The sequence below is a fragment of the Papaver somniferum genome, unplaced genomic scaffold (genome assembly GCF_003573695.1).
Source record: "Papaver somniferum cultivar HN1 unplaced genomic scaffold, ASM357369v1 unplaced-scaffold_133, whole genome shotgun sequence".
In the NCBI taxonomy this organism is placed as follows: Eukaryota; Viridiplantae; Streptophyta; class Magnoliopsida; order Ranunculales; family Papaveraceae; genus Papaver; species Papaver somniferum.
In genome coordinates, this window is record NW_020622492.1 from 2,313,879 (window position 1) to 2,332,356 (window position 18,478).

Here is an 18,478-nt window from a genome sequence, read left to right on the forward strand (position 1 = left end):
TTAGTCTCCCCTTACGCCAACTCATTCGTTCCAGTGAGTGCATGAGTGGTTATTGATGAATGAGTGTGTACTCTCATTCCATAGTAGCATCTAATTTGATCAAATTGAGTGATACTCATTCATATTGAATGAGAACACTCACTCCATGGCCATTGCTATTAGGAAACAGAGATGAAAAATTAAAAATAAGCAAATAAGATTATTCCTACACAATTGTTTAGTTCCCTGATCATCAGTTTATGATGAAGAAGAAGCAAACCCTAATAATGGTTTTTTTTGTTTTCGTTTTTTGTTTTTGTTTTGTTTTTTTTTCTTTTTTTTTTCAGGATAATAAATTAAAAAAAATTCTTTATTTTGTAAAGAAAAACCTGGCCAAATTGGGGTATACCCAGATTAATTGGGGTATACCCGTTTTATTCCCATCCAAACTAGTGTGCTAAGGGGTGTCTAAAAGGTGTTAAAAGACCAAATTGCCCATACTAAAACAACCATGCCGACTAAAACATATTCAAAAAAATTAAAAATCTTTCTTCTAAACTCTAACTATACATGATAAAATCAAAAAAAAAAAAAAAAGAAAGAAAAAAAAAAACGAAGAATCAAAATGAATCAAAACTCGGCAGGGTATTTTTTTGTCGACCTTGCCGATTAAAATATAGTCCGCAAGGTATAAGGTTGAATACTATGCCGAATTTTCATCTCTGAAATTAGCAATTACAGGGTCGTCAAGGTATCCATCTCTATACCTTGCTGGCTATATTTTAGTCGTCAGGTTATGAAATTAATACCTTGTCGACTACAGTTTAGTCGACAAGTAATGAAATTAATACCTTGCCGACTAATCATGTATTTGTAACACCTTTCTCGGTATGTGAAAATTTTTATTGTCGGCAGGGTATTTTTTTGTCAGCCTTGCCGACTTTTCATACTTTCGGAACTGAAAATGTTGATTCCTTCTATAATTTTGAGTATAAAATCACCCAGCAGCTCTACAATCCCATATTTATAAGTGTTTGGGTAGTACGATTTCATTTCCGTTACAAGTAGAATTAAAAAAAAAAATCTCAAAAATCTACCCATATCCATGAGTTCAATCTAAAATAAAACATAATTTCAAAATTTTAATCAACTAATTAACTAACTAAATTAATTACCCTAATCACATTTATTAGTGTTAATTAATCAAGGCTAGATTAGCCATTGTTGTAAATATGTGGTTAAGGGGCTTTGTGTTTTACTTTAAAATGACCTTATTTTGTCTCATTTGGTATACCCCAATTAATCTGGGTATACCCCAATCAAGCCAGGAAGAAAAAGGCTTGTTTTTCTCTTAAAACTCCATCAGAAAGCCTTGTTTTTCTCTTCATGAAAAGTGGAACAAAACTGTAGTCATAAAAACCCAAGACGACCAAACTTGTGGTACAAAAACCCTATTCAAACGTTGGGATCCATTAAAACTTCATCTTAAACAAACTTGATACAAAACTCCAAATTTTCAAAAATTGATACAAAAACCCCAAGTTTCAAAATTGGTTTCATCAAATTTTATGATGAAACCTTCATCAAATTCTTTGGGATTTTTGTGTTATTTTTGTTTTGATGGGGTTTTTGTGTTACTTTTGTTTTGATGAGTTTTTTGTGGATGAATAGTGACACCTTTGGGGTTATGACTCGCGGACCGAAAATGGAACGGAACAATTCTAAGAATGGGAAACAGTGGGTGAGAGTCACCGTTCAACGTGGAAGCTTATATGAGTTACGATTTTAAAGGAGTTGGATTATAGCCTGAAACCTATTGAGATAGAAGCCTAGAACCCAAAGGTGAGGTGCCAAGTTTTGGTTTCCCACCGGGTAGATATTATCACAGAAAGACGAGTCTTTGGGTATTCGCGCCCAATCCTAAACATGTTTGCCATGAGTGGATCCTTCTTCTGCCCCACTTCTTCAAACCCTCCATTTCTTCAATCTTCAAGAAAAACATCACTTATTAGTTACCAGAAAATCCAAAGAAACCCACTTCAGAAAACGTTAACATCTTCTTCATCAATTTGTAAAGGAAGAAAATCATCGATTATTAGAGTTTTAAGAGAAGATATTGAAAAAGAAATTGAAACATCTACTGAGATAATTGATATTGATTTGTCTATTACTGAGTCAAATCAAGGAGAGAGTCTTATCACTAGTAATAAGGAAGTTCCAATTCTGGTTGTATATGATGAAGAAGAACAACAAGAAACCCTTAATCAACAACAAATCAAAAGTAAGGTGAAAAAAGATTCCAAGAAAGCAGATGAAGAAGAGGAAAATAGATTCAAGTTGAGAAATGGCAAACATGTATTCTCTTCGTTTATAAATTTGGAATAAATATTGTCTTCTGTAAAAAAGAATTTGTACTGATATATTAGATATGGAATCCGCTCAGGTTGTTGCAGAGAAAGCATATTTAATTGGTGTTGAGCTCAAAAATGTTTCTGATGGTTCATTCAGCTCAGAAGAATCACTCAAAGAACTTGGACAATTAGCTGATACTGCTGGGTTAACAGTTGCTGGTTCTACATATCAGAAGTGAGTGCTCTAATATGTTTTTATGCATGAACTAACATTTACAGCTTCAATTCCTATAATATTTATGTTTGAATGAATTGGATGGATTCATTTACTTGATTAGTAATTTGAATGAATTGAGTGCTCTTATTTTACAGGCTTGCTACTCCGAATCCGAGGACTTATATAGGTTCTGGTAAGGTTGCCGAAATCAAAAGTGCAATTAATGCATTGGATGTGGAGACTGTAATATTTGATGATGAACTTTCAGCAGGGTAGGTTGTTTAACCTAGTTTTTCATTTTGAACTGAATTATTTAAGGTGAGAATGCTTATCATTTTCCACTTACTCCCATTCAAGTCTATGTGGTGTCATGTATAAGGCAAAGGTTACCATTTTTAAAGTTCAGTTTTCCTTAAATCTAGCACGTATATGGTCTGTTATCTGTTGTTGGAGTTTCTAGCTTGAAAGTTCCAGACTTCTGTATCATAGAAACTTAGATATCTAACTCAAATACTAAAGAGACTGTAGTCTGCATTTCCTTCCAGTACAAGGTAGAGGAACGGAACTTCGACTTAAAACCACCCCTGAGGAAAATCCTTGGATTACCATGCACAACTTGTATGAATTTGTTGGAAGAGATCCAGACTACTTGTCATCCTTAAGGGAATTTTTCACTCATGTACCTTTTATACTGACTATTGATGATTGATCATATAGAGGTTACCCCTTACGTGATATTCCTTATAGATGTGTCCACTTACACTTGAAAAGATATATGTAGAAGGAAAAGCTAACCGATTCTTTTCATGTTGTAAAACTCAACTTCTAGGCAACTGAGGAATTTGGAAAAAGCTTTTGGTGGGAAGGTTCGAGTTTGTGACCGCACTGCTCTTATTCTGGATATCTTCAACCAACGGGCTGCAACACATGAAGCAGCTTTGCAGGAAAATATAGGATGTTTTATGTGCAATGCTTATGCAACAATTGGGTGAGTTTTGTACTAACACCAATAAGAATGCGTAGGTTGCACTAGCACAGATGGAATACCAACTACCACGACTCACAAAAATGTGGACTCACCTTGAGCGTCAGTCTGGTGGGCAGGTGAAGGGTATGGGTGAAAAACAAATTGAAGTGGATAAACGTATCTTGCGAACTCAAGTAAGTAAATTAAAATTTCGTGTATCATGAAACGTTGAATGGTTTATCATATTGAAGTTTTCCTAAAAATTATATAGCATAATGATGAATTTTTAAAGCTTTGAGACCACTTTTTAGTGTTCAATACCAACCTTCTCTAGAGAAATCTAAACTGTCAAGAAATGTCTTCCTTTGTCTAGAGAGTTGTGTTTTCTTGGTTTAGAGAAAACATCTCTAGAAGTTTCAAGTAACTGCCATATTAAAATGTGTAAGTGAAGAGGCTAGACCCTCATTGTAGTTCTAGCGAGTGAAGTAAGAAATTAAAGTGGGGTGGTGCGTGTGTGAGGTTGTGTGATCTGTTGAGCATGTGAGGTTTTTGTGTGCCTGGGCAAAGTGTGTAGAATTTTTTGCTTGTGATTAACGAAATGGTCTCATAAGTTCTGTCCATTATGCTTCTCACATTCAACCAATCTGGTATGAGATTATGTGTGTAAGCTTCCATATTAAGTTTGAGTGAATGAGACTTTGGCATAGTTTCGGGTATATTAACTATATACCCTTAGTTTTGACACCCAACAAATATACCCCTATACAACAATAAATATACCACTATCCTTTAAAAACCTTATCCATTTAAAAATAGTTTACCTTATTACCCTTACTCATAAAATTTCTTTTATTTTAAAATATAACAATTTTTTTTTCTCTATTGCTTCACTGTCGCCACCACCACCACTATTCCACCACTACTAGCACCACCGCATATCAAGCCACCACCACCAACATTCAACTACCACTCCACCACCACCACTCAACAACCACCACCTACCAACCGCCACCACCACTAATATTCCATCACCACTGCCGCCGCCACCACCATAGCCACCGCCGCCGCCAATCCACCACCAGTCCGCCGCTGGTGGTGTCAACAACCAAAGTTGACATTATAATATGGTGTCAACAACCAAAGTTGTTCCCAAAACAAAAACCAGAAAATTTATTTAGAAAATTTAACAAATAATATGGTATTAACAACCGAAATTGATCCCAAAAACAAAAATATGAAAACAAAGAAAAAAAAACGGTGTCAACAACCAAAAACACATTTTATATTCTTGCTTCACACCAACCTGAAAACAAAGTTGTAACCCACAGTGCACAGCAAAATCAAATCAAACTAAAAAGAAAAAAAAATCAGAATCATACCTGTAAAGTAAAAGAGATGTTAGCCCCGAACGAATCGAAAAAAATCAGTTGAAATCGAACCCCAATTGAAGATGAACGAAAGCAAAAATTCTTTCTATGGTGAAGAACGTATATCACATAATGAATTACTCACCATCGATTAATGAATTAGGTCTCCACCACCACCACCATCAACTAATAAAACATATATTTGACATCCTTCTGCACCACCGCCACCACCACCACCACCACCATTATCATTAACTAATTGAACATAAGGTTGTGATAGAAAGAAAAATCATTTAAATGAATAGACAAATAGAGTTTTGATATCCACCACCACCACCATCATTAACTGGCGGCAGAAAGAAATGGTGGAGAAACAACGGTGATAGTGGTGGTGATGGCTGTCATCGGGAACTTGGGAGAGGACGAGAGAGAGATTTATATCTGAAAAGAAAAGGAATGAAACGACTAATTTCCCATTACTAATATACAGGTTAAAAATGGAATTAATTTTTTTCTCGGGTTTCCTTTTAAAAGATGGAGGGTATAAATATAATGGGTAGGGATATTTATGAAAGCCCGTAAATAGTAGGGGCATTTATACAATTCCCACCACTATTTTTGAGAGTATCCTCCTCCTCCACATGGTCAGCCACTAGATGGGACTCAAACTTGACATGCTTAGCTAACTAGAACAACCCACACTAGGACACTCTAGCTTAACTGAACTATTTAAAAACAACATACCCAGACTTTTGGACATTCTAGATTTCTCCATAGACCTTCGTTTCTTGTATGCACCAGATTTTATGAAGTCGATGTTGATACTTCAACATGTAACCCATCTTGATTCTTCTGCATTTTCCACCATTCTTATCCCTTTTTTATTCATGTTGCCAGTTTGTTGGTATTTAATCTTATTCAGTATGTTAGAAATTCTACCAGTTTAAAACTTAAGTCTTAAACTGTGATTGGTTGGTTACTGCATTGATGATTCTCTCTCTCTCTCTCTCTCTTTTTTTTTTTTTGCTTGTCTAAGCAATTCATCTCTATTCTGGACTTGTAAAATCCTTCCATCCTTACAGATTGGCGTTCTGAAGAAAGAATTAGATTCTGTTCGACAACATCGTAAGCAATACCGCACACGTCGTCTTTCAGTTCCCGTCCCTGTAGTATCTCTGGTAAGCACATTTATAGATTAACATCAGGTTGAGTTTGCAAAAGCCACTATGTGACTATCCATATCTACCCTTCATCTTAACAAAGGACATACTGCAGGTTGGGTACACAAATGCTGGGAAGAGTACACTTCTAAATCACTTGACTGGAGCCAATGTTCTTGCTGAGGATCAATTATTTGCTACACTTGATCCAACTACTAGAAGGGTGCAGGTATGATAAATACATTAGTGCTTTTCTGCGTCGAAATTTATGTGTCCTCTAATATTTTTAGTTAGATCTGCCTCAAACATAAGAATCTCATGCACAGCAAGGAAAACAGAAGTCCATCTCTTTTATCAGATGAGTTGATTCTGCAGATTCAGCTATACTTCTGTAAAAACTAAATGAGACGAATTTCATCCGCTTGCCATGCAGATGAAGAATGGTAAGGAATTCCTTCTGACGGATACTGTAGGATTCATCCAAAAGCTGCCAACTACACTTGTGAGTTCTTTCTTGTCCAATTAGTTATGATAACCAAATTCCTTCCCACAATGAGCAATTATGGCTCAATATTCGTCAGCCTTGTCATGCTTATGGAATAAGAGCCTTACATGACTAATTTTTTTTATGACAGGTTGCTGCTTTTAGAGCGACATTGGAAGAAATATCGGAATCATCACTTTTGGTGCATGTGGTGGATATTAGGTATAATTTGGTAAAAGTTGAATTTTAAATGAACTATACTGTTGACTTATTTACCTTCGCCTCGTGCTAGATTTTCTATGTGAACAGCAAAATTTAAACGAACTGAACATTGCCTTTTCAGCCATCCACTTGCACAGCAGCAGATAGATGCTGTTGACAAAGTCCTATCTGAACTGGATGTTTCATCAATACCAAAATTGATAATCTGGAACAAGGTACAGCTAGTTTTTCTACAATGCTAAGCATCTAGGATATTGTAAATTTTGTGTGCATCTAGGCTGTTAAAGGCCATCTTATGCATTTTTCTTAACCAGGTTGGTTTATTTATTTACTTCAATATTAGGTATTGAGTAAAATTTATTAGTAATGTCAACTGTTCCCTCCTTTTGAGTTTGTCTGATGAGTTCAAGCCTGCCAAGATAAACAGAAGGTAGAAGTTATAATGAATTATGTTACTTAATTTATAGGTTGATAAAGTCAGAGACCCATGTAACCTCAAGATTGAAGCAGACGCAAGAGAAGATGTTATTTGTGTATCTGCTCTTAGTGGTGATGGGCTACAGGATTTCTGTGACGCAGTTCAATCAAAACTCAAGGTTTGGTTTTGACTTCATTCATTAAGTTCCTTGCAAGTCTGTTGAAGTTGTTTATTCATTTTGAGAATGAACGCTTACCTGAAAATCATAATGCATCTCATCAGGACTCTATGGTATGGGTGGAAGCCCTCATCCCATTCGATAAAGGGGAGCTTCTAAATACAATACATAGGGTTGGAATGGTAGATGGAACTGTAAGTATATATCCCAAAGCATTTCATCGGATGTTGTTCACTTGTTTCGTTAATCAACACACTATCTTATATTCAAACACTTGGAAGCTACAGGACAACATTTTGTCGAACTTATCAGCCTCGGATCGGTCTGATTCTCGCAATTCCCAATTACTATTACCTAATATTATAACTTTCATGGTCCGCCGTAATGATCAGCTATACACATTCTCACAGAAGATGGTTACTTTGCAATACCGTGTATGCAAAGATGGTTACTTTGAAACACTTTATTAACTTGTTTCTTGTCTACAGGAATACACAGAAGATGGGACGTTGATTAGGGCACATGTTCCCCTCCCAATTGCTAGGCAGCTAACGCCAATGAGGCAGCTTTGTTTTCCATCATAACTACCAGGTTACTCCTATATTTCAAATCAATTTGTTGCGATATATCTTACACATTTTTTTATATGTCTCTCCTTAAGGTTTACAAAGTAACCACCCTGTAACTGTGCATATGTGTATATACAACTGGTTTCAGTAGTATCTACCTTTTACTTGTTTGATTTATTCCCATCAAAACTTTGGATACAAGCTAAACTTGGAAATAATATTGAGCAAAATAACTGGGTAATAAGAAAATTACATAGTGAGTTAGTGACTACAGTAATTGATTCGTCGTTTGGATAAGAACAACCCAGACACAAGTTTCCTGCAGATATTCTATGCGGAAGCTTCCAAGACACAAATCTTCAAAAAAACAAAAAAATGACAAAGATAAAGATAATATATATTAAAGAAAGGTTACATCAGAAGCAAGTTTTACAGAGAGAGCAGTTGATGGAACTTGCCACCATTCTCCAGGATTATAACCTCTAAGGACAGATTTAGCCAAACAATCTGCCACCTTGTTACACACTCTAGGGACATAGACACAAGACCAGTTCTTATGATTATTACACATCTTAACACACTTATTTAGCAGAGGAGAGGATTGCTAGTAGGGAAGCAAACCTTCATTTGCAGATAATATTACATTTCTACAGTCAGACTCGAAGATAACTTTGTTCCAGTTGTTTTGCATTGCCCATTGCATAGCTTCTAGTAAGGCCCAACTTTCAGCCTGATGAACATGACTTACTCTTCTAAGAACTCCTTTTCCTGTAACATAAGAGCCTGTAGAATTCCTTGTTAACATAGCAATACCAGCCAAATGAAAAGGCTTATAAAATGAAGCATCTACATTGATTTTTAAAGTGTCTGGTGGAGGAGGATGCCAATGGTATACATGCCCTGTAGAATGACTAGTATGAGATGCATGAGTAATATTAACTATTTCAGATAGATACTTGAAAAGAGGCAGCAAAGTTAGGGTTAGGGTTAACTATTTCCTGTTGAAATTGAACTTTACACCTGCATTCCCAGATATGGCAAACAGTTGCAATCATGCTATGTAAAGAAGGAGTGTCTGAAGTAAAGTTGATGATTGAATCTGTTATCCAAGAAGCAATCCAGGCTTGAAGAGTAGAAAACTGTTGAATATAATTAAAGTGTTGAGGTAGTCAAGCTTTCCAAATTGCACTGGCAAAGGGGCAAGTAAGGAACAAGTGATTGATATCTTCTATATGCAGAATATTGCAGAGGACACAACTATTATCATTTGCATTTGTTATGTGCAAATTTTCTTTAACAGAAAGTGCATTTGGAATAACTTTCCACATAAAAATTTGTAATTTATATGGAATTTTCATCTTCCGAAATTTCAACCAAAAAGAAGATGACGTTGATTGAGAGTTAATATCACATAAATGATGATAAGTTGAAGCAGTGGAGAATTGACCAGAAGATGTAAGAGGCCATAACAAATTATCCTGAGATTGCAGATGCAAAGGGATAGTTAAAATAAAACGCACATGTGTTGGAGTGAACAACTGATAAAGAAGATGAACATTCCACTGAGATGTATGTGAACCAATTAGTTGAGAGAAAAAAGATAGAATGCACCTGTGTTGGAGTGAACAACTGATAAAGAAGATGAACATTCCACTGAGATGTATGTGAATCAATTAGTTGAGAGACCCATTGAATATCAGAAGTATTGAGAGCATCCCATGAACACAAAGCTGAGGATTCACTTGGAATCCAATTATACTTCCATATGTTAATCGTTGTACCGTCACCAACCTGCCATTTACTGAATTTTTGAACAACCTGTATACCATGAACAACACTTTGCCAAATCTAGCTTGAGTTATTATTATTAGGAGGAGGTTCATATTTAAGATCATGATAAGGAAAGTATTTAGACTTTAATAATTTCACATATGAATCATCTGGATTATGAATTATGTGCCAAGCTAATTTGGCTAACATACAAAGTTATAATGATGAAGTTGTTTTAAGCCTAATCCTCCTAATCTTTTCGGCGGATTCATCTTAGACCAAGATATAAAGTGTCTATTCCTATGAGTAGATGAACTGTTCCACCAGTAATTTCTTTGGATTTGATCCATATGATGAATGATAGTGTCAGGTAACTTCAGAACTTGCATTTGATACATTCCCATTGTACTAAGAACAAAATTTAGTTGTATTGTCTTACCAGCCTGATTGATAATTTTACTACTCCAACCTTGAACTCTTGCAGACATGTGCTCCAAAATAGGCTGATAATTTTTCGTTCTTGATCGATGATGGAGTAAAGGTATACCTAGATACTTTTCACCAAGACCCATAATCTTCATATGAAGAATGTTAGTAAAATGATGACGAAGAGAAGGGGAAACATTTTTACTAAAGAAGATAGTGGATTTTTGAAGATTCACTACCTGACCAGAAGCCTTAGTAAATTGATCCAAAATATGTTGCAAATTTCTCAAGAATTACTCAATCGCTAATTTTGTTATCTGCATCAGTAACACAATTCTGAAACTGAGATAAAATAGAAGTATCAGTGGCTGGATTAGCAGTTGTTGAAATAGCTGAGAAGTGTTGTAGGAGAGTATTTTCAATCTCATCCGAACAATCATGCCAATGCCAAAAGAATCCTAAAAATACATCTATTTGATTCCTTTTCTTGTTGTACTTTGTTGTAGCATGAAAAAAGACGTATTTCTATCTGCCTCAAGAGCATGTGTTCTAGCTTTTTGCATGTAGAAATCTTTTTGGATCAACAACCAAGAGAATGAGTGAGGTTAGTGATGATAGGATGAGAAATGGGCATATTTAAGCTAGTAAAATGTTGTATCTCTTGATGAATTGCCTGAATTCTAGATTCAATATTTCCAAAAGATAGTTTTTTGCAAAGCTGAAGTCTTTATCTAGTATACTTCAGTTTAGAAGTAAACCGATAAGAAGGGGAACCTAAGAAACTTTGGGTCCAACTATCATTTGATAGTATCAGTACAAGAATCTTGAGAAAACCAGCATCTATAGAGACGAAAAGGAATATTTCTAGGGCCAAAATCTCGACAAGTAGATAATAAAATCGGAGAACGATCTGGAGCAACATGTGGAATATGTTAGAGCACTGCTCGGTCGAACTCGCAAGCGTTGCTATCTCAAGCTTGTTTGTCAAGTTTAGTTGCCAAAACTGTAAGTCTTGATTTCTAGTCTACTTATAACTAAGTCTCGGATTAGGATACTAAGTGTAGTTGAGCTTTAGACTTCACGATGTTCATCGAATGAAGACGAAGAACTACTCAAGGGAACTTGTGGAACTTCATCAACAAAAGGTATGTGGAGACTCGAACTCATCTATCACTCAAAAGTCTATCTACCCTATCTTCTATTTGAGAAAAAAGTCGTATTGTTATATAGACTTCAATTATACACATTTGGTATTTCGAGCCGAGTTTATCTCGCTTATCTATTTCTCGAAATATGTGTTGGTAAGCTTTCGCTTTAACCAAGTTCATCTTTTATTCTTGACTAAAATCAAAAGATGATCATGTGAAATCGCCTTGTAACATCTTAGATGATTTGTGTGAGACAGCCATCTGATGTAACATCTTACATGATTTGCTTCAATTGTGTCTTGTATACTTCTATGAGAATTTAAACAATTGAACAACTCTCTAACTAGTTTCATTTGAGTCATTTGAACTAGTTATGATAAAGATGAATAAGGTTGATATGAAAGTGCTCATATGGCTAACCATTGGTTAACTATTGTTGAACCAACTAAGTGTACACGTTTAGGTACGATTACCTTTATCTAAATGATGGTACATTTCATTTGTGTATAACAAGCTAAGTTCGATCTAACGGTTGAAAGATATTAGCTTAAATCTAGTCAGGTTTTCATCTAACAGTGGATATTGAATGCTTTGTTACCAAGGTAACATTGATTGCAAACCCTGATTTGAAGACTGTATAAAGGAGAACTCTAGCAACTGGGAAACCTAATCCCCACACATACTGTGTGATACTAGTTGCGACTAGAGTCGATTCTCCTTTAACCTTAGGTTTTTTTACGAAACCCTATAGGTTAACGACTTGAAGACTTCATTGGGATTGTGAAGCCAGACCCAACTATTTTCTCTGTAGTTGCATGTTCTGATCTTGTTGTTTTCTATCGTGTTGAGTACTATCTTCTTTAAGATTTTCTCGAGATTTATTCTCCGATAGGCAAGATTGAAAAGTAGTCACAAACATCTTCGTCTCATCGTTTGTGATTCCATAATATCTTGTTTCGTTGATCCGTTAAGATTATTATGAGGTGATTGATAATACTAGGTTGTTCTTCGGCAATATAAGTCCGGTTTATCAATTGGTTCATGTTCACCTTGATTTACCAAAAGACGGAACAAAACTCATAGGTATATCTGTGGGAGACAGATTTATCTATTCAATAGACTTTTCTGTGTGAGACAAATTTGTTTATCAAGTCTTCGACTTTGGGTCCTAGAAACTCTTAGTTGTGGGTGAGATCAACTAAGGGAATCAAGTGCGCAGAATCCGGCGTGGTTCAAGAGGCGTAAGGAATGCAACTGTACCTTGATCAGTGTGAGATGGGTTAGGGCTCAACTACATTCCAGTCTGAAATTAGCTTGGTAGTAGGCTAGTGTCTGTAGCGGCTTAATACAGTGTGGCGTTCAAATCTGGACTAGGTCCCAGGATGTTTCTGCATTTGCGGTTTCCTCGTTAACAAAATTTCTGGTGTCTGTGTTATTTCTTTTCCGCATTAGATTTGTTTATATAATTGAAATATCACAGGTGTGTGTAAGTTCAATCAATTGTGAATCCAACCTTTGGTTGTTGATTAAATTGATTGACACTTGGATATTGGTTTTTGATATCGTCCAAGTTGTTTCTTATATTAATCAGGCTCACAGGTTTCTATCTGTTTGATTTGCTGATTACATTAAGAAACAGAGATACGAACTCTTTGATATATTTCTTGATTGAGCTCGCTTTATTAGTTGGTGCTCTCAGAATTATATTGGAGTTAGTCCATACAGATTGCTGAGCGAAATATTGGGTGTGGTTGTCAGACCCCCGTTTTTTCAATTGGTATCAGAGCAGGCAAACACTATAAACCTAATAAGTTTGTGTTTGACTGATCCCTAGAGTCTGTCCTTATGGGAAATCTCGTTGGGAAACTTGCTCTTGGCATCTGTAACATACGTCAGAATTTCTTAAAGATTGTTCAAAGCTTATTATCCACAAGACCTATGGTCTCTCAAGATAATCTCGCTCCATCTAACACTTTGGAAAACTTGGATGATGAGGAACAGTCTAAGAAAAAAAATTAAAAGTTCTTCTAAGAAAAATTGTTCGAGAAAACGTGGTCAACGCTCAAAGATATGGAATCTCACTAGATTAACTCTTAATCTTTTTGAGGAATACTATCATGATGGATCAATTGACAAAGATCTATTTAAAGCGTTATTAAATTCTTAGAAAAACTTAATTCAATTAAGGAATTGAATTGTTCTGATAAAAGTTATGTGCCTGACAAATCATGTGTACGAACTATGTTTCCTACCAACTCATGTGAAATTGATAAAAAAAATCTCTGGTGAGTTTTGTGTAGGTTCTAATGGTCGAAAAACGTCATTCCTTGGTCATAAGAAAAAAGATTTAAAAAATTCTATTAACCCTGAGTGTCATCATTACTATGATCATACACGTGGCACATGTCACAAATATCAACCGGAAAAGTTGCAGAAGGATCACTCTGCATTTCTAGCCTCTTGGTAACAAGCTTGGCTTTTACCCCATTTGTATATAACTTGAAGTGGGGCAAGTAACAGTTGACTATTTTGTCTGGGTTAATTTATTTTGTAATATTTTTCTTTTCTTTCCAAGGTTAGTTAAAAGTGATGTAGTCTTTCTACTGTTCTTTTACTGCACTGAACTGATCCCTTCACTGTGCGAACCTTGGTTGGTAACCGTTTTAAGAAATCCCGCTTTCCTTTTGTGGGTTCGGGTTCATGAACGGGTCCAAGCCCATTCTTGGGTCTATAAGAATTACGGTACGCGTACCTTTCTTCTTCCTTATCTTGTCCGCGTACATGAACGTTTCTAGGGTTCATGTATTATCTCCATTAAAATTCATCCTTGGAGATTCATAAGTAACTAAGGGTTTCATTCATCATCAAGGAGCAAATCAAGTCTTCTCCTTGTACTCTCAATTTCTAGGTCTCATGGGAAATTTCAAGGTTTCAAAGAAGGTTTCAAAAACATTGGATTCATCATCTTCTAGCATGACTTTATGTTAGAGTATACAAATAATATATTGAAAGTTTTAGTATTTAGGGTTATATTTAGTGTTTGATATATTTAGTATGAATTGATTTACAAGTATTAATCTTGCATACCAAGTTATGGTGTCACTATATATACCCTATGGGTTCTCAATGTAAATCATCTTACTCAATAATAATAATTCTGTTTTATTTTTATATCTCAAGTTCTGATTTGGTATCAGCGGGTTCGATTCGGACCTGTTGCCCACCTCTTTTTCTTTTCTAACCGGCGGCGGTAGCCTCTAATGCTATCTCCCGCTGCAATAAGATTAGTTTTTCTTATTAGGTTTTTTATTTTTTTTAAGTTTATCATCCATATTTGCCTAATCCTAAACCCAACCCCGTAATTCAAGTTTTCATATTTTGTTGAAGATGTCTGCAACGCCACCTCTCCCTTTCCAGAAGTTTTATTATTTATCTGACGGTTCCGTTACGCTCCGTTGATTCTTTTAAAGATTATGGATCCAGTTATCATTGGTTCTCCTAATCCATTATTTCTTTTCTCTACGGCTGCGCGATTCTTCGTCAACTTTTCTGAAAAAGCGGGGGTCTAACAACCACATCCAACAATTTGATTAGCAATCTGTATGGATAAACTCCAATATACTTTTTATGAGAATCAACTAGACAGTTAGACTCAATCAATACAAAGATATATCAAAGAGTTTATATCTCAATCTCTCGATTTAATCTTACTCAAGCAAATTGCGAGTCTCGATTAAAGAAAGATAAACTTGGATGGTACAAAAGACCAATATCCAAGGATCAATCAATATCAATCAAAAACCATTAGGAGGACTTTCCAATTGATTGATCTAAACGCACAACCTGTATTATTTCAATTATATAACAAATATAATGCGGAAAGAAATAATTTGTTAACAAGAAAGCCGCAAATACAGAAAAAACCGCGGGACCTAGTCCAGATGGAATACACACTGTATTAAGCCGCTACAAACACTAGCCTACTCCAAGCTAACTTCAGACTGGACTGTAGTTGAACCCCAATCAGTCTCCCACTGATCCAAGGTACAGTTTCACCCCTACGCCTCTGATCCCAGCAGGATACTACGCACTTGATTCCCTTAGCTGATCTCACCCAAAACTAAGAGTTGCTACGACCAAAAATCGCAGGCTTTGACAATAAACAAATCTATCTCACACCGACAAGTCTATCAAAGGATCAATCTGTCTCCCACAAAAAAACCCTAAAGTTTTTGTTTCTTCTTTTGATATAAAATCAAGGTGAGCAGAAACCAATTGATAATCCGATCTTATATTCCCGAAAAACAGCCTAAGATTAATCAATCACCTCACAACAATCTTAATCGTTTGGTAGCGAAACAAGATGTCGTGGAATCACAAACAATGAGACGAAGATGTTTGTGATTACTTTTTATATCTTGCCTATCAGAGATATTAATCTCAAGCCAATCAATCTGATTGTACTCGTATGATAAAAGATGCAAGATAAGGTCACACAACTACGATAACAGAAGTATCGGTCTGGCTTCACAATCCCAATGAAGTCTTTAAGTCGTTAACCTGGTTTTAGAAGAAGAAAACCAAAGGTTAAAGGAGAAACGACTCTAGCACGCAAACTAGTATCACACGTGAGGTGTGGGGATTAGTTTTGCACAAGGCTAGATGTCTCCTTTATAGTATTTCAAATCAAGGTTTCCCCTTGCTCACAAGAAAACACTATCCACCATTAGATGAAAACCTGATTTAGATTCAAGCTAATATATCTCAACCGTTAGATCGAAATCTTAGCTTGTTATACACAAATAAAGTGCACGCTTCTAGGTTTGTTAATCGTACCCAAACATGTGCATTGTTGGTTCAAAAATAGTCAACCAAAAGGTTAGCCATTTGATCATTTCATACCAACCATTTTCTTCTTCACCATAACTAGTTCAAATGACTCATATGGACTAGTAAGAGAGTTGTTCAATTGCAAGGAAATCTCATGTACTACACAAGACACAACTTAAGCAAAGATGATTTGATTCACATGAATAGGTTCATGAACTTTATAGCCACGTTTTGCAAACGCATTCCTTAGTCTTTATAAGTTAAGTTCAGAAATCATCTTCAGATATATAACCTTTCTCAAGTTCGCAGACTAGGTTCGCGGACTTAAGGTACTGGATAGAGTTTACAAACTCCAGCAGAAATTCTCGGGTTTGAGAACTTCGTCGGTTCGCGGACTGGGTTCACGCAAGCAGTTTGTTAACTCTAGCAGAAATTCTCGGGTTTCAGAACTTCGACAGTTCGCAGACTGAGTTCGCGGACTTGGCTACTAGCCATTCTTCCAGTATAGGACTTATGCACATATGTGTTTCCATAACATACTTATGTCCATCATTGGTTATGTAATCTAAACTCTCATTCCAATCATTGAAACATTCTTAGATAACGTTATATAGTTGTTACACTATTTCTCGTCAAAGCAATTTTCAAGATGACTGAAACATATCATGATTTGCGTCACTAGGTAAAGAAAAACATGGTCAAAGAGAAACGCTTACCAACACATATTTCGAGATATAGATAGGCGAGGTATACTCGGCTCGAAATACCAAATGTGTATAATCTAAGTCTATATATATAGCATACGACTTTTTTCTCAAGAAGTAGGAGATAGAATAGATAGACTTTTGAGTGACAGATAAGTTCAAGTCTTCACATACCTTTTTGTCGAGAAGTTCCACATGTTCCTTGAGTAGCTCTTCCACTTGTATGATGAATCGCCATGAAGTCCTTGATCTCAACTACACTTACTATCCTAGTCCGAGACTTAGCTATAATAGACTAGAAATCAATACTTATAGTTTTGATCACTAACATTGAAAAACATGCTTGATATATCAACGCATGTGAGTTCGACCGAGCAGTGCTCTAACAATCTCCCCCTTTGTCAATTTTAGTGACAAAACTATCAATATATATGAAATACAAAAAAGATAATGAACCTTTAGTAGCTCCTATTCCACATATCTAATCTTCAATATTCCTTGAAATCTTCGTCCTTCCAAGTACTCCAATGATCTCAAAGGTTGTAAGTTTAGCATCACCGTTGTTGAAGATCCGTAGCTATAACAATGAGAAAGCATTGGTCTCAATCATTGTTATACAGTGTCATAGTATTATTACATAGTGTCAAAGTCCAATTGTATCACAATTTTAACAATAATACTACGGTGATATGTATCACTCCCCCTTAGTCAATACTTCATCTCACATGGAAACCACCCCCCCTTACATAATGATCCGAAAACCATATGTATTTGTAGTGTGAACTACATATTGATTCTCCCCCTTTTTGTCAATAAAATTGGCAAAGGTACAAGAACGGGATCATAATGAAATTTCCGTAAGAGACATTTCATGACTAAAAGAAAACAATACACATCATCTTATTTAGATGCAATCATATAACCGAATCTAATAACATTCATCAAGGAGTTTAAAGATACAAGATAACCCCTCCAAAATTCCACAGCCGCACACCCCTCAAGATATGACCATTAAGCACAAGTTCAAAAGAACTTTCCCCCATTAGATGTCATTCCCAAGGGAACAACAAAAGCGACTTTAATTTCGAAAGAAATAAAGGATTTTTATTGGACACCAAAAACCATGATAAGTGATTTTCTATATCCAAAAACTCAATCAAATTAATCACAAGTAAACCCATGATTAATTTAATCGGAATACGCAATCAAATTAAACACACAAGGTGATCAACTTAATTGATTATGCTCAACATAAATAAACTTACGAAACATATGACTAACATAACCATTAGAAAATGATTAGGATAGTCGTTAATATACTCAACACAAGGAAACTTATGGAATATATGAATACTCAACTAGACTAATTACAAGAGAACCCATAATTAATCTAATTGGAATACACAATTAAACTAATCAAAAAAATAATCGATTTAATTGTCATTTGTTTTGCTCGACATAAGAGAACTTACGGAGCAATAACTAAATAACCAAACAAGATGATTAATTAAGTTCACAAACGCTCAACATAAAATACCTTATGGAACAACCAACCAAGCTAATCAATTAATCAACTTAGTTGTATCTTGCTCAACATAAGACACATTACGGAGCCTCACAGTAATACATATAATATGGATCAGGGATGATCAATACTGCGGAATACACAAGGATTCATTCTATCTTCA

The 18,478-nt window shown here is 35.6% G+C and overlaps 1 protein-coding gene across 2 annotated transcripts; it reads left to right on the plus strand.

Annotated features, from left to right (window-relative positions):
• The first annotated feature begins 1,866 nt into the window (after positions 1-1,866).
• LOC113333785 (GTPase HflX-like) lies at positions 1,867-9,241 on the plus strand. 2 transcript variants are annotated; one of them, XM_026580190.1, is made up of 14 exons: positions 1,867-2,334; positions 2,423-2,565; positions 2,703-2,819; positions 3,377-3,491; positions 3,571-3,708; positions 5,964-6,059; positions 6,157-6,270; positions 6,475-6,543; positions 6,677-6,747; positions 6,869-6,962; positions 7,215-7,343; positions 7,448-7,537; positions 7,832-7,934; positions 8,945-9,241. In XM_026580190.1, the coding sequence occupies exons 1-13, from the start codon at positions 1,906-1,908 to the stop codon at positions 7,925-7,927; spliced, it is 1,701 nt and encodes a 566-aa protein (XP_026435975.1). In that variant the 5' UTR covers positions 1,867-1,905; the 3' UTR covers positions 7,928-7,934; positions 8,945-9,241. The 2 variants fall into 2 exon arrangements, with proteins under 2 accessions (XP_026435975.1, XP_026435973.1); XM_026580188.1 differs by lacking the exon at positions 8,945-9,241 and having other exon boundaries at positions 1,868-2,334; positions 7,832-8,192.
• Positions 9,242-18,478: the final 9,237 nt, after the last annotated feature.